This window comes from Corvus hawaiiensis, chromosome 17 (assembly GCF_020740725.1).
Source record: "Corvus hawaiiensis isolate bCorHaw1 chromosome 17, bCorHaw1.pri.cur, whole genome shotgun sequence".
Taxonomy (NCBI): domain Eukaryota; kingdom Metazoa; phylum Chordata; class Aves; order Passeriformes; family Corvidae; genus Corvus; species Corvus hawaiiensis.
In genome coordinates, this window is record NC_063229.1 from 5252826 (window position 1) to 5268146 (window position 15321).

Here is a 15321-nt window from a genome sequence, read left to right on the forward strand (position 1 = left end):
GGGACAGACTGTGGCTCTGATATGAATGACAGCTGAACGTTGTACAAACATCCTGTTGTGACAGGGAGAAGGTTCTCAGTCTCCAGTTTATTTTGTCTGACCAATCTGGACAGATGGAGATTTCCTGTGTTTGACAGATCCACCAGCATAAGTGGGATGTGGGCTAAATATGATGGATGCAGAAATCAATATCAGCCCCTCACAATAGCATTAGTTGATATCTGAGACTTGCCAACTACTCACAAAGTTGCGGTGCAGAAGGCATGTATGTAAACAGATTGACTATTTTTAAGTGTTACAAAATGACATTGGAAAAGCAGCCTCTGTCTCACACGCAGAGCGATCCAGTGAACATGCGTTTCTTGAATGCAGCTCCTAAGTCACAGGAACAGGAAATGTTTAGAATAGTTTCTTGAAAGAACAAAAGATGCCCTCAGAATTTTCACAGAGACAAATTCATACCTTTCTTCTTTTCAAACAAGAAGATGCAGTGCTTTGCCTATCTGTTTTCAGAGTTACCCTCAGGTAACACAGGACTTGTGTTTCTTTATGGAAAGAGTTAAAAAATGCCCCATTCCTGTCCTGTCTTTGGCATAAAGAGATTGTGTTACTCAGCCTGAGTGAGATAAACTCACTTAAAATCTCTCAGGGCAGCCCAGCTGCCCATTCATTCATTCATTCATTCCATGACCAGTTGTACATGGTTAGAGTGCAGCAGTTGGCACCTGCAAAGTATCAAATCCCTGGTGGGCTTTGCCTGAGGTGTGATCTCACAGACACTCATCTATTTTCTCTTTTTTCCAGGGCTACCATCGGCCTCGCCATTACATTGCAACTCAAGGCAAGTTCATTCTTGTATGTCTAAATATGAACCCACTGCTGGTTTATGCTGCTGTAGGAGCTGTTTAAAGGGTGACATCATCTGTTTTGGGGAACATCTGAAAAATTTTTATAGGGGCAAAAAACCAGGAAGGATATAGAATTTTCCAAGATCTTCAAGGCACTCAGACTTAAAACCTCAGCTGCAGGAATAAAAAATGCCACAGACTTAGAGGTGGCAGTAGAGCCTAGAATGTGTCGTTTGTGCACGAAGTATGAGAGGGGAACTAAAGGGGACTTTGTGGATCTTGGATTTACCTTCTGGAGTGAAATGGCTGGAGGTGGGCAGTGAGAATAAGCTGTGAGTGATGAGCCTTTGAGGGGAACTGGTAGGAAATGCACTTGAACATCACCTTCTGTAAGATACTTGATGAATTTCCTATAAGAAAGGAAATAAGGTCAGGGAGAGGCTCTAGGCTGACAAACCTCTTGTGAGCACTGGCACTTCGGCTGTTGGAACCTGGAATTTTTCTGGTGGAACTTCAAAAAAGGGCTAATTTCTGCATGTTTCCTTCCTCCTTCCTAACTGATCAATATTAAAGTGTGAAATGAGGGAATATTAGTGCTGCATCTGGTGTGAATTACAACATAGCCTTAATTACAGGTTCAGTGTAGGGTACTTCCATGTCCCATCACTTATACACAGTTACCTGCTGGAGCCATCCCCACTGGTACCAAAGCACCATCCTCTCTGTGAACCTTTAATACCTGCTGTGAGGAAGGGTCTGATCTCCCAGAGAGCTCCAGGCTGTTTGTGTCTGTAACCCTGAATCACAGGGGGATGCTCTGAGAGGGAGAGCAGGATCCTGTGGGACCAGCACAATGGCAGGAGAACAGCTGGAAGGAGTTCTTGGCATTCCATGCACTCTCTTGAGACGTCCTTTTTGTCTTCTCTCCTGCCCCAGGGCCGATGCAAGAGACAGTGAAGGATTTTTGGAGGATGATTTGGCAAGAAAACTCTGCGAGTGTTGTCATGGTCACCAACCTGGTGGAAGTGGGCAGGGTAAGGTGCCACTCCTGATGTGTAAAGCCAGACCAGGGCTGGGTTTAACCCAGAGCTGCTGCTCAGGAGAGCTCAGCAGCAAAATGCCTTTTGCTTCCTGCAGTAAGGAAATGAATTCAACCACTCTGGGTTTTTCTGTAAAATGCTGGATTTTGTAATGCTTAGCTGCTTCCCTTCTAGACTAATAAGGATCGTGTTCCTGCTGTAAGTCTGGGCTTTGGCACAGTTATACAAATTTGTGCCAGCTCAGAAGCTGTCTCCTTCCTCAGTACAGAAGGAAAAATGTACTTCTGTAGTAGTTATTCTTTATCTGATGGTTTGAACACTTCTCTAAAAATCTGGAGGAGTGAGGATGTGTGACTGGTGCTCCAACTATCAAAAGACCTCTTTACAAGACAGTCCAAAGCCTGGAGTTCCTGAGGTCACTACTCCTGGTGGATTGAGGTTTTTGTGGATCCTAGGACCACCCAGCAGTGTTGGTCTCCTAAACACCCACCAGTTCCCTCTCCTGGACTGACCTGGACCAGACATCCCTGTGTCAGCACAAGGCAATTCCCAAAGCCCATCATGGGACCAAACATAAAAAACTCAAAAGATGTAGGCTAAACCTCAGGGAAAAAGAAGGCAGAATGTCTGGGGTGACTTTCCCCAGCATGATTTTTGTTTCAGAGACTTTCTGAGCCAGAAAGGGGAGGTCTTAAAAAAATTTTGTCCTGATGTTTGTCACTTTCCATTGCTTTGGTACTAAGAAAAATTTAAATGATCCTTTACTCCGAGCCATTAGTAATTCAGCTGCTTTGTGTTTGATTTCCCTTAGATCTCATGGTTGAATGCCAGCTGCTTCTGTTCATTTATTGCTATTTATTCTGTTTTACCTTCTACTGACACTTCAGCTCAAAATAAATGCCTCTGTGTAAAAGAAAAAAACCCAAGCAACAAAAAACCCACAATAAACCTACATTAATCATATTTAATATTTATAAAACCCCTTTCAATTATGACTGGAACTGGAACATGAAGCCTGCTTTGCAGCAGCTAATTGCTTCAGCTTTAGGTATCGTTCCACTCTTTCATGCTAGAGCATTTAATAACCTGATAACCTTTGTTAACCTAAATATTCCTTCTGGAGCTTCACTGCCTTGCTTTTATTTCTTCTGGTAGTTTTGCACATGGCTCCTAGAGCCGGCTAAACTGGGATATGTTTACCTGCTCAGGAGATTTCTCTCTTGAGCCTTAGTTGAAGCCTGTCACAGCTGGTAAAATGCCAAGTTTGTGTCCATATCTGATAAAGAAAGCTCAGAGTCAAACAAATTTAGTGTCTCAACATGTATCCCACAATCCCCATGAACTGAAATTCTTTGTCTAAACAGGGAGAGTTCAGAATTACAGGAGCAGTAGCACAGATTTTTCTCAGAAGGGATGGTGGCAGTGACTGCCAGGTGTTCTGTACATCTGATATGGGCAGGGCGTGTATGGAAATTCAACGACTTAAAAAGAAAGAAAATATCTAAATGCATCCTTTGCATTTGTATGGACAACAAAGGGAACTTTAAAAACATCCCCCCTGTGGTTTCTATGTATGATAGGGGAATTTTGATCTAATTTATACAGTTAATTTTGGCAATTCTGCACATCAAAAGAAAGCCCAATTTGCACTGGCTTCATCTTGAAAGTGGAAGAAAATGTAGGTCAGCTCTGACTCAACTTGAACGAGTTCCTCTCAATCTTTTGCTTTTCCCCCCAGGTGAAGTGTGTTCGATACTGGCCGGATGACACAGAAGTCTACGGAGATATTAAAGTCACATTAATTGAGACAGAGCCGTTGGCAGAGTATGTCATACGTACATTCACTGTCCAAAAGGTAAGGAGGTCTTCAGGAAGCTGAAATTGTGGCACACTTCCTTTGTGTTCAGAAACTCTGGGAAACACATCCGGAACACTCTTGGAGATGGGAGCTGTGCTATTTGGACAGGCTGCACTTCAGGAAACTGAATTTTTGACAGGGATTCCATTTTTTGGACAAATGATTTTACAGGAACATCTTGATGTAGCCACAAAAGTAGAATCCACAGTGCATAAAGTTTAACTGCATCCAAAAGCCAGCAGACAGCTGGTGGCATGCCAGGAATAATAACTGCCTTGTTTCACAGTGGCAAATGGCAGAGGAAAAAAGGTACCAGTTAAACTGGATGCCAGGCAGGGTCCCATTTCAGCAGAAATGAGACTATAATAAAAGCAAGAGTATAAAAATTATCCCCAAACCAGCAAGATTTGGAAAATTTTGTTACTTGTAATTAGAAATTGGAAGTCTAAGTGTCAGAGTATTCCAGGTCTGTCCAAATTACTTTCCAAACACTCAGTAAGTGGTTTTAAAGCTTTTCCAAAGTTGCTGCTCAATGAACTTCAGCCACACTGGGAATATTGTTTCATTTTTCTGATACATCAGCTCCATATTTCATTAAATCATTGAAAAACTTGATGAGAAATGGTAATGCCAAAATCTGACAGGTTAGAGGAGCTGCTGCTGGATTCCACCCACATTTCCTGTACAATAAAACCCAGCTGACCCACAGTTCTGGGTTACCCTTTTGCAGGGCAGATAAAGGTGTGATTTTCACATAGCAGCAACTTGCTCTCACCAGAAAAGGTGGTTCTGGATACCAATTTTTGCCCTTTTCACTGCCAGCAGTATCTCAACCTGAGAAGTTTTGGCAGGAGGTGGCAGAAAAGCTGCTGTTACCTGGGGCATGTCCACTCTCAAGGTGTTCCTTCCCCAGGCTTTTGCTTCAATGCCACGAGTAGGATTTAAGAGTGAATTTTTGTTGGTTTATGCTATGACATAAGAGGACGTGGGTAAACACAGCCATGGGGTGCCGGGGCTGAGGTCACCCTGATGAGCTGGGTTTGAACTCTGAGACCACAGGTTGAAACTGGGAGCTGGTAATCACCTTCCCAGGCCTCATGTGAGCGTTACCCACTTCACTGGCAACTGGAATTTGGCTGAAAACCTTTTCAGAGCGAAAAGCAGCTTCAGACACGTTTCCATGCTTAGCGAGAGCTCAGTGCTTGTTATCCCTCTGCGTGAGGGAAGGCAGCAGGGAGCAGAATACGCTGATTGGAGTCTGATGGAAGAAAAATAGAGGCTGTGTTGTCTCCTCAGAAAGGCTACCATGAGATCCGAGAGATTCGGCAGTTCCACTTCACCAGCTGGCCGGACCACGGCGTCCCCTGCTACGCCACGGGGCTCCTGGGCTTCGTGCGCCAGGTGAAGTTCCTCAACCCCCCGGAGGCAGGACCCATCGTGGTGCACTGCAGGTAGGCCAGCTCTCCACCCTCCTCCAGCAGCCTTTCCCTCTCTTTTCTCCTTGCCTGGCAGCAATCAACAGCTGTTTAAGGGTATCGTTTGTGGGCCTCACCAGGAAACAAAGGGAAATGTGTTTTTCTTCCCTAAAGTTGGCATGAGTTGGAGATGATGGAAGTAGGTCAGAGAGGGCCTTTCAAATGTAGAAGACCTCCCCAGTGGCCTGTGCTCTGTTGGATGCTCGGAGCAGAGCTGGGAAAGTGGTGAATGTCTGGGACGGCCATTCCAGGCCCTCAAACCTCATGTGGCAGAACGGACAATGCTGACAAAAAGGGAATTTCAAAGCAACTTTGCTTTGCTGTACCCACACGTGCTGCAGCTCAGCTTTGTACCAGCATCAAAAGTCTTACTTAGTCTGGTGGAAGGTGTCCCTGCCCACAGCAGGGGAGCTGGAACTACATCTGCTTTAAGGTCCCTTCCAGCACAGACTATTCTATGATTTTATGTTTTTATGATCTGAAATATTTGTCTGGCTGGGTCTGGCTGCCAGACCTTGGGCACCTTGGCTTCCTGAAAGCCCAGGAGTTGGGGTGGGAATCTCAGACTAAAAACTTGCCCAGTGACTTTCAGCTAGTAAATAAAAGGGGTTAAGTGACTTCAAATGCGAGGAAAGGCATTGCCGCACACCCAGAGCTACATCTGCAGGGCTCATGGCACGTGGGAGTTAAAGAAGATGTGGCTTGAGCACAAGGCTAGAGAGCAGAGCTGGCTGTCCCAAAATCTCACCCCTAATCCATCCACAGGGAATTGCCTCTAGATCCCACTCTGTGTCTTGAGAAAGAGAGAAAAAATACATCCCACAGCTACTTTAAAAAGGAAAATCAATTAAATCTTATCTTTTTTAAGCAGTTTTGGATTGGGTGGGTGTTTTGTTTTGTCGGATTTTTTTTTTTCTTTTTAGCAAGCAGTGAGTCAGTTTTATAATCAAATACAGCTAAGGCTGTGGAGTTGGCAGAGGAGATTTCATTTAGAGCTCAGGGCCTGAGTTTGCTGCTTTGGTGCCATGACATGGGGCTGGCTCTGGAAGGTGTCTGAACCTGACTCATTGTCACCAAGAAAGCAAGGGGAGATTTTTCATCCTTCCCATTTTAATGAATAAATGTCATTTCCTCCCTGTTATTTATCTGCTTTTGAATTTTAATGACTTGCTTTAAGTGGTAATTACCAAATTCTCCCCACCGATGCCTGGCTGGATAATATCACTGTTCGATATTTATGAAGTGCCAGGATCCTCTAAATATAGAACTGTTCTAACTATTTGTTAAAATTCTGAAAAGCTGAGAGATAAAGGGAGAGGAAATGCCACTTATTCATTAAAATTCTGCAAATGAAAAATATCTTCTCTCTATTCAGCAGTTGATTAATCTGGTCCATTAATTTATGGTCGTTCATATCTCCTTGCTTTCGGCTCTGGTAGAGTTTTCAATGCAGCTGAAGTTTCCCTGGTTTGAGCAGAGTTTTCCTGCTTCCTTCAGAGTAATGTGAAGAGACGTTCTCCTCTCTCTATCCTTCACACCTAAGCAGCTTGGATGATTTCCCGGAGGGGAAGGAGGACACGATGACAACACAGTTTTGCAGGAGATGGCCCAATTCTCACAAGCAGTGGGGAGCTCTGAACTGAAGGGTTTGAGTAGCCTCGAGCTTCTTTCTCTGTAATTTACAATCCATAACTTGAAATCACCCTCCTCAGGATCCAAACTCCTCTGGATTAAAAAGGGAAAATAAATGTTTGAGGTGGAGGACTGAGCTCCTTTCATCATGCCCACTGGAGTAAATGTGTGCATGTCATCTAAAGAGTCCCAGGGAAGAAAATTTCTGGAATTGTGTCTGTTTGCAACCTGGAGGCTGCTGTCCCACACCCTGTGTGATCAGAGGTGTGCAGGTGACCTGGCCTGTAAAATTATAATGAATATTTTTTGCAATATTTTGTTGATGTTCAATAACACGAAGCTTTTGTTTCTCTTCCCTTTCATGAAATCTTATTTCCCCTCATTCTCTTAAATCCTTAAACAGAAAAATGAATCCAGCAGGGAGCGGGAGCAGCTCCCTGGAGGAGACAGCATTTTGTGTGCTGCTCTTATTCTCTCCTCCACAGAGCCCTGCCTCTCCACAGTCCCTTGATCACCAGACCCTCCTGGTTTGTTCTTTTCCAGTGCTGGGGCCGGGAGGACAGGGTGCTTTATTGCCATCGACATCATGCTCGACATGGCAGAGAACGAAGGCGTGGTGGATATATTCAACTGCGTGCGAGAGCTGCGCTCCCAAAGGGTCAACTTGGTGCAGACAGAGGTGGGTGCCAGCCGCTCTCCCTGCACGAGGTGCTGCTTTCCTGTCAGCTTCTCTGCCCAGCAATTCATTAAGTCAACACTGGCTCGCTCTGTGCCTTGATTATGCAGAAGTTTCAGTGGCTAAACATGCCCAGATTTGCACCGAATCAATTCACTGGCAGCTACTCGGGGCCTCCAAGACAGGAGGGCAAACCTTGAAGTTTAGGTCTGTGCATTGCTGATTAATTTTATTCTCATAGTGGGAAAAAAGAGCTCCTGAAGCCTCTCATGACTCATTCATAGCAACACTGTAGGCTCCAGTAGTACCTAGTGTATATCAATTACAAGCTAAGCAAACAAAACATCCTTGATTCAAGCTCTGGGTGCTGATTAAGCAAGCTGCTCCATCACACAGTGCCTGGCAGCTGCACAGACTCCTGAGGAGCTGTTATCCTGTTGCACAGGTTTTATGTGTGTCCTTAACCCCTTCCCCTCCTGAGGGACAGGACAATAACCTGGAACAGAGAAGGACTGTTAACTTTGTTGGACTTCCCATATTTACTTGAGGCAACGAGCTTTACCCAAAATACCCAGAACCCAGGGTTCTGAAGAGACAGATGGGCGTGACCTGCTAGTTCTGTACAGTTGTGCCAGGGAAGGTTAAATTGTACATTAGGAAAAATTTCCTCCTTGAAAGGGTTGTCCAGCCCTGGCACAGGCTGTCCAGAGCAGTGGTGGAGTCACCATCTCTGGAAGGATTTAACAGACATGTAAATGTGGCACCTGGGAACATGTTCAGTGGTGAATTTGGCAGTGCTGGGTTGGACACAGTGATCTCAGAGGTCTGTTCCAACCTAAACAATTCTATGATTCTTGGTGTTATTGGAGGTCCATCCCTGACCATTACCTTGTGAACAGAAAGGCTTTACACCCTGATGTCCTCCTCCGCCCACCCCCATTTTTCCCCAGCATTCCTGAGAGTGCCGACTCCCCATTTTCCATGTAAATCTGAAACGAACATGTGAGCCCTCACATTCAATGATGGATGAAATATGCTCACAAAGCTGTCACACAGCACACAGTGTAATTTGTCTCCATGTGAAACAGAGCCAAATATGCATATTGGGCATGACTTAAGAAAAAAGAAGAGCGGTATTTCATGATCTGTATTCCAAATATGACTTTAATATCTCCTCCCTTCCCCTGTGCAGGAGCAGTACGTGTTTGTCCATGATGCCATTCTGGAGGCATGTCTCTGTGGCAACACGGCCATTCCAGTCTGTGAGTTCAGATCCATATATTACAACATCAGCAGATTGGATCCACAGACCAATTCCAGCCAGATAAAAGATGAGTTTCAGGTAATTTCATATGTCTCAGTCACTGCAGTTGGTGTATTGAAGGTGTTTAATCAATTTCTGTGTGTTATTTCGTGATTTCCAGCAGAGCAGAGAAGGGGGACACTGAGCCAAGGTCTGATTTCAGTTGATTTTTGTTGTACTGCTGGGTCAGGCAGAGGTTTGTTTTTGAACGTGGACTACTCAACCTTGAGCAAGGAAAAAACTGTTCCCATCGTTCCAGTAGAGCAAGGGTAGTAATTGTCACACATAATGCTGTACTTCTTATTTTAATAAGTATTGTGTTGTTCATTTTCTTCCATAATTTATACAGAAACATTTATGCCTCAAGGTGCCTTATTATCCATTCTTGTGGCTCTTATGGTGCTTCCAAGCTTTGACAATCAGCTTGTTGACAACCTTCCACGCAGGGGAGAGAGGGAAAATTAACAATTTTGGCTACTGTTAATTTTCAAGTAAATGTCAATGAACACCTCAGTTCACTGTCCATGTTTTGCCAGGTACCTGGTGACAAAACCCAAAATGATGGACAGTAAAACTCTCAAGTGCTCCATTAGTGCTCTTTGCCCAGGGCAAGCAACAAAATGGGGGCCCCTCCTTTGCTTCCTGTCGCTGTTGCTTTTCCCACCCTGGTAAATGGGCTTGGGACACTCAGCCATGGGCCCTGTGCAGTTGTACCTCTCACACCATGGAGAGTTCACCCAGAATTCTGAACACTGAACTAAGTTTTCCAGTCTTATTTCCCATGAATCTGTAATTCATTACTGCGAGGCTGAAGAGAAACTGGCACAGGGTGCCCAGAGAAGCCGTGGCTGCCCCTGGATCCCTGGAAGTGCCCAAGGCCAGGCTGGACAGGGCTTGGAGCAACCTGGGATAGTGGAAGGTGTCCCTGCCCGTGGCAGGGGAGTGGAATGGTTGGGCTTTAAGGTCCCCTTCCAACCCAAACCATTCTGTGGTTCTACGATTTTGAGCCAACATCAATGTAAGGCAAAAAACAAGATTGTGGGAAATTTGGAGCAAGGTGAGTTTGATGGGAAAGAGAGAGACATCTACTATTTGTTGAGTTCACTCATAGTCAGAGTAAAAGGGTGGAGATTGCTTTAATTGTAGTAATTCCCACCCCCTCTCCCAAGCAAAGTGTCTTTTGCAGCAAGAGAATGTCTTTTGGGAGCCCCAGCCTGAGTCAGAGGCCTCTTTTCCTCCCTCTCTGTGCAGAGGGAGAACGTGTGTCTTTTATCTGAAGCCTTACAGGGAATCATCAGGGTTGGTATAGTGAGATAAAGAATGTGGATCCCAACTGATGGCAGTTCAATTAAAAAAAGATCTGGTTCTATCAAGTGATAGCAGATCTGTAAAAGTGTTTGTGCTTCTGAATGCTTGGCATGAAGGAGCCAGAGCCGAACTTCATCAAATGCTGTTTAAAAAACCCACACTATTAAAAAAAAAGCCACTGCTTGCTGGGTGCATTTTGTCATGATATGAGACGGGATTTGTCGCCTCTGTGCTTGTTCTTTTGAGCTGCCACGGGCTGGCAGCTCCTGTGGGAAGGAACTGCTCTGCTGTGCTTTGCATAAGAGGTTCGGTGTCTGTCTCGTTGTAGAATCTATTTTTACAGGATTTTGGCTCAGAGCGTTCCTCAGCCCTGATTGTCTGGGTTTAATGCAAAGCCTCTTTGCTGCAATCTTTAGGAAGCAGTTGATCTAACTATAGACCTGTGCTTGCAGTTTGTGGTATTTAGGTCCCACTGGCCCTGAGGTAAGGCTGGATGTGTTTCTCATGCTCTACATGTTGTCTGGACACACAAAAGCTCGCTCTGGAGAGTTTTTGTAATCTGAATCAGTACAGGAACAAGGGAGAGGGGGCAGTGGCATAAAATAGGCAGGACTAAATCACTAACAAGTCACCTGCCTGATTATCTGCACTGTCAGAGATCTGAGATTTCCTGTTTTCTCCCCAGCCAGACTCCCTGCCTTCCATCTCCAGACCACGTAGAACCTGAATCATTTAGAGCAGCTATATTATCTCAAGTTTCATACTTTGACACCTTCTTTTGTTTTGGATTATTTGACCTTCCTCTTTTCTTTGTTCATAACCTCTCTGTGGCAGAAGTCCAGTTCTTTGTAAGATTTTTTTTTTTTTTTTTGGCCCCTAAATATTTTGCATTCTTCTGGCTGCAGAGAGTTCACTGTAGGACTCCATGGGCTTTGCTCAGCAAGAGGAGATGTAAAAGTGAAAATACAATGACATCAGACAGCCACTGATCTACCACCACTTAAGCACTGGTGTTAAGATGCATTCACTTTGATCTCTGAGTTTTGATCCTTGCTGACCAAGCTGGACTGGTTTGTCAGGAGGCCTCCACAATGGGGAACACAAAACAAAAATAAATTTAAAGAAACGTAGTCTGTCAAGCTGTGGAAAAGACAAACAGTCAAAGACTGAAAGCAGGGCCCCAGAGATTGGGTATGACTGTGTAAGTGAAGCATCCTCTGTGTCACTTCAAAAGGAAAGTAGCAATCTAAATAATGTATGAAACAAATAGACTTTTCTGTTAAAAAACCTCAAAACAACATTTGATCTTAGGTTTTTATAAGATAAGTCAGTAGCTTGAGGGATCACCAGAGGCTCTGAACACAGTCTGACCTGCTGGGTGGTCCTCAGAGTACACCTGCACAGGACCCCCTTGCAGAGGGAGAAGGATTTGTGCTTCCACCCTAAGGATGGTTGAAACAGGAGGAGGTTTCACTCCATCACCACCTCAAACTGCATCTTACACCTGTGACACCTATTTCCAGCCTCTAGGAAAGAACAGAAATGTTGTCTGGCTGCTCTGGGGGTTTAGAGCTGGAAATGCTTGGGAGGGGTGTAGTGCTTTCAATTTTTGCTGGAGCTAACAATATTTGGAAGAGTTCCTCAGGACAATCTGCAAAATGCAATGTGTTAGAACAGCAACAAGCTTCTTAATGCTCCTTCCTTTTTATCTCTGGGATGCCAAAGCTCTGCCAGTCTGAGTCCCTTTCAAACAAACATACTGGGCATATGGCATCCTTCTTGGAAGTGAACTCCGAGGCACTCAGCCTGTTTGTGTCTTTTTTTCCCCTGCTCCCTGCCCCTGCACAGACCCTGAACATCGTGACGCCGCGGGTGCGGCCGGAGGATTGCAGCATCGGGCTGCTGCCCCGCAACCACGACAAGAACCGCTGCATGGACGTGCTGCCCCTGGACCGCTGCCTGCCCTTCCTCATCTCCGTGGATGGCGAGTCCAGCAACTACATCAATGCTGCACTCATGGATGTAAGCACTGCTCCGGCCCCACCCGCTTCATTCCTTCTCAGGATGCTTTTCTGAGAGAATGGATCTGAAGAAAAGAACTTACTTAGCTGTAGTTTCTGAGTCTGGTATCTCCAAACCGGGCAAAGCACGTGGATTTTCTCCTCAGCACCAAAATATGTCCTCTAGACTGTGATTATCCCTGGGAGGTGGTCACAGCACCAGCCTGACAGAGTTCAAGAAGCTTTCAGACCATACTTTTGGGAACTCTTGGGGATGGTGCTGTGCAGGGCCAGGAGCTGGACTTGATGATCCTTGAGGGTCCCTTCCAAGCCAGCCTATTCTGTTATATTCTGTTATTCTGTGATCACACACCCTTAGTTCTGCACCACACCATGGAGAATTTTTGGCAAAGACATCCCTCAATGTGCAGTCTGAGGCTGGATCATAGAAAGGCAGATGCAGGAAGAAGTGGTGGGACAGCTCTTCCCATAAGTTGGTTTTTGTATCCATTGGGAAGAGAAATGTTTGCCAGGTCAGCTCTTTGAAAAAGGATCATTTGCAGTGTGGAGCGAGTGATTGATTTGATCTTAATGCAGTTAAGAATGTGGGAGTGCAGGGATCAGATGTGCAAAATACTTCCAGGCTAAAGGATGTGAGTTGAGCTGATGTGACTCTGTCCAAAGGCATTTTCCCTCGCTTTGTTTATAGCCTGGAATTTCACAGCATGGGTCATTTGTGGAGGATGAATTATGTTGATGGCTTCTTTTTGCTGTGGTGCCTTTGGACACAGATGTCTTTAAAGCCACTAATTATTGCACTTGGAGTATGTGTAAATGTGATCCAGGGTGAAAAACCTTCATTTTTTCCCTGGCAGCAACAGGGTCACTGTTTTTAATTTTGTCTGTTCTTCAGTCTTTGGGAAACAGCGATGCTGTTGCATTTAAGATAATTAGGTCAAATGGTCACAGAAGTTATTTTAGATTTTTTCTGCAAGATTGTGATGTTTTCATTGCAAACATGCCTGAGGAAACTTGTTTTTTAAAGTGTGTTCAGTGCTTTTGCACATCTGAAGAAGCACAATCCAGTCTTTGCTTTCTTAGGGATTGGGAATGTTTGTACATTTCAGCCCTCATTGCCTCAAATCACTTTGCTAATATTTGTATCCTTCCCCACAAAATTCCAGTGGATTAATTTTTTTAAGTACAAAGCAATTTTTCACCTTCCATTGAAATTCAGCTGCTCTCATGTTCTCTGGCTTTTCTCTTTCTTTCCATAGAGGAATCAGGAACTTTGGGAGCAAAAATAATCACAAGGGAACCGCTAAAATCCTACATTTTTGTAGCTGTTCTTGCTGAGAACAGACCTTGTAAATTCTTTTTTTCCCTGGTAACTTCATGTGTGAAGTCTTGTACTGACCATGGACCCTTAGAGGACACCCTCCATCCCATATTGCCTTGAATGGAGCAAAACTGTCCCTCACCTTCCCCTAAAACAATGGAATGCAAAAAATGAGATTAAAGGCACATTGTGAGTCAAGCCATGTAGAAGTGATGATAGATTTGTATTTAATCCATGGGGTTTGGAGAAAAACATGATTCCACGTGTCCCTGACATCATCATTCCCCCGTAATCCCACACATGTTCTCTTGCATGAGTAATTCACACCTGTGTGTCACCTTCCCTTTGAAATAGGACAGTGAACCTGGTTCCTCCCCTGTATTAAATATCTGGGGAAGGTTTCTTTTTTCTCCTAATGGCAAACCCCACAAGCACTTGTGCCCTTCAGCCAAGGGTTTAGCCAGGTTTGCATTTTGCTGCTGGCACACCATGAAAAAACCACAGCAGGAACACTCTGGTGTTTAATTAAGAGATAAACCTCACTGTTTTATTTGCCACTCTGTTGCCACAGCTGGTCTGGTACTTCACAGCTTTTGACCCATACTGGTGTTTCTAGATGTGAGATGCAGAGTGGGGAAAAAGAGAGAAGGCCGTTCCAGACTATAATTCCCAATAAATTGTTTCCTTTTCCTTCTCTCTGTGTCATGTCCCATCACCCTCCTCGCACGTGCACACTCACAAGCACCTTTTTCCCAGCATGGCCTGCCCAGCACTTCCACCCACATCTGCCTCACGTGGAGGAGAAAAGGCAAACCCCCATGATGGGCAGCTTAATGCTTCAGGATTTTATTTATTTCTTCACTTTAAATCCAGAATTTTATTCTGTTGGAGGGATTTTTGTGCTCTTTTGTTTTTTTACCCCAGAATTAGTGTGCCTTTTGATTCAAGTCTGCTTCACGGATGTACAGCACAAAGGACTGTGCAGTTTCCAGGCTCATTTAAGCCTTGCCTGCCGTGGTTGGAGAACGATAAAGTTTTCAGCTTGTGGCCTTTCATCCCTGAGAGCCTCACAAACATTCATTAACTCAGCCCCACAGAGGTTGGGAGCACAGCTCCACCCCTTCATGCTTAGGGAGGCTGAGGCCAGGGGGCCTTTCTGAGGTGAAAGAATGATATCAGAAATTAAATGCCAATGTCACAGGCTCTGAATGCTGCCCCACGAGCTCATAAAGGATGGCTGGGATCCAAGTGTGCCACCTCTGTCACACTGCACCCCCAGGCAGCCACAGCAGACTGGGCTAATCCCTTCTGGAGATCCTCGAGGCTACCACAGCATAAAGGAGAGCATTTGCTTCCAGCTGTTTTCCTTCCAATTATTAATATTACTGATAGTAGTAGTAATAGCAGAATTAGCATTATTTGCTGTGTCTCAAAATATAAATAATTGATTTGGGTAATCTCTGCTCTTGTGACACTTCTTTAATGAAATGTCTTCATTGGGAGCAAAGGAATCCCATTACGAGGCGTTCATTCATTGCGGAGCGATAACAAGGAGCAGGATGTGTGATTTGTATAATCTGGTTAAATGGCTCAGATTGCGTCCCCACAGCCTCCCGGGTATAATATTCCTTTGAATAAAAGTTGATTGAATTTTTTTTTTTTTTTTAACTCATCTTATTCTTTTGTTAGAGCCACAAGCAACCTGCTGCCTTCATTGTCACCCAGCACCCTTTGCCCAACACCATCGCAGACTTCTGGAGGCTGGTGTTTGACTACAACTGCTCCTCCGTGGTGATGCTCAATGAGATGGATGCAGCACAGGTGAGTGGCTCTTCATTCCTG

The 15321-nt window shown here is 44.7% G+C and overlaps 1 protein-coding gene across 11 annotated transcripts in view; it reads left to right on the forward strand.

Annotated features, from left to right (window-relative positions):
- The window catches only part of PTPRT (protein tyrosine phosphatase receptor type T), a 431252-nt gene that overhangs the window by 402045 nt on the left and 13886 nt on the right, over positions 1 to 15321 (forward strand). For all 11 annotated transcript variants that reach the window (XM_048321536.1, XM_048321540.1, XM_048321542.1 and 8 more), the window contains 8 exons: positions 805 to 841; positions 1785 to 1882; positions 3627 to 3743; positions 5043 to 5197; positions 7397 to 7532; positions 8722 to 8871; positions 11989 to 12162; positions 15169 to 15300. In XM_048321536.1, coding sequence (XP_048177493.1) covers positions 805 to 841; positions 1785 to 1882; positions 3627 to 3743; positions 5043 to 5197; positions 7397 to 7532; positions 8722 to 8871; positions 11989 to 12162; positions 15169 to 15300 — 999 coding nt within the window. The remainder of the gene's footprint in view (positions 1 to 804; positions 842 to 1784; positions 1883 to 3626; positions 3744 to 5042; positions 5198 to 7396; positions 7533 to 8721; positions 8872 to 11988; positions 12163 to 15168; positions 15301 to 15321) is intronic.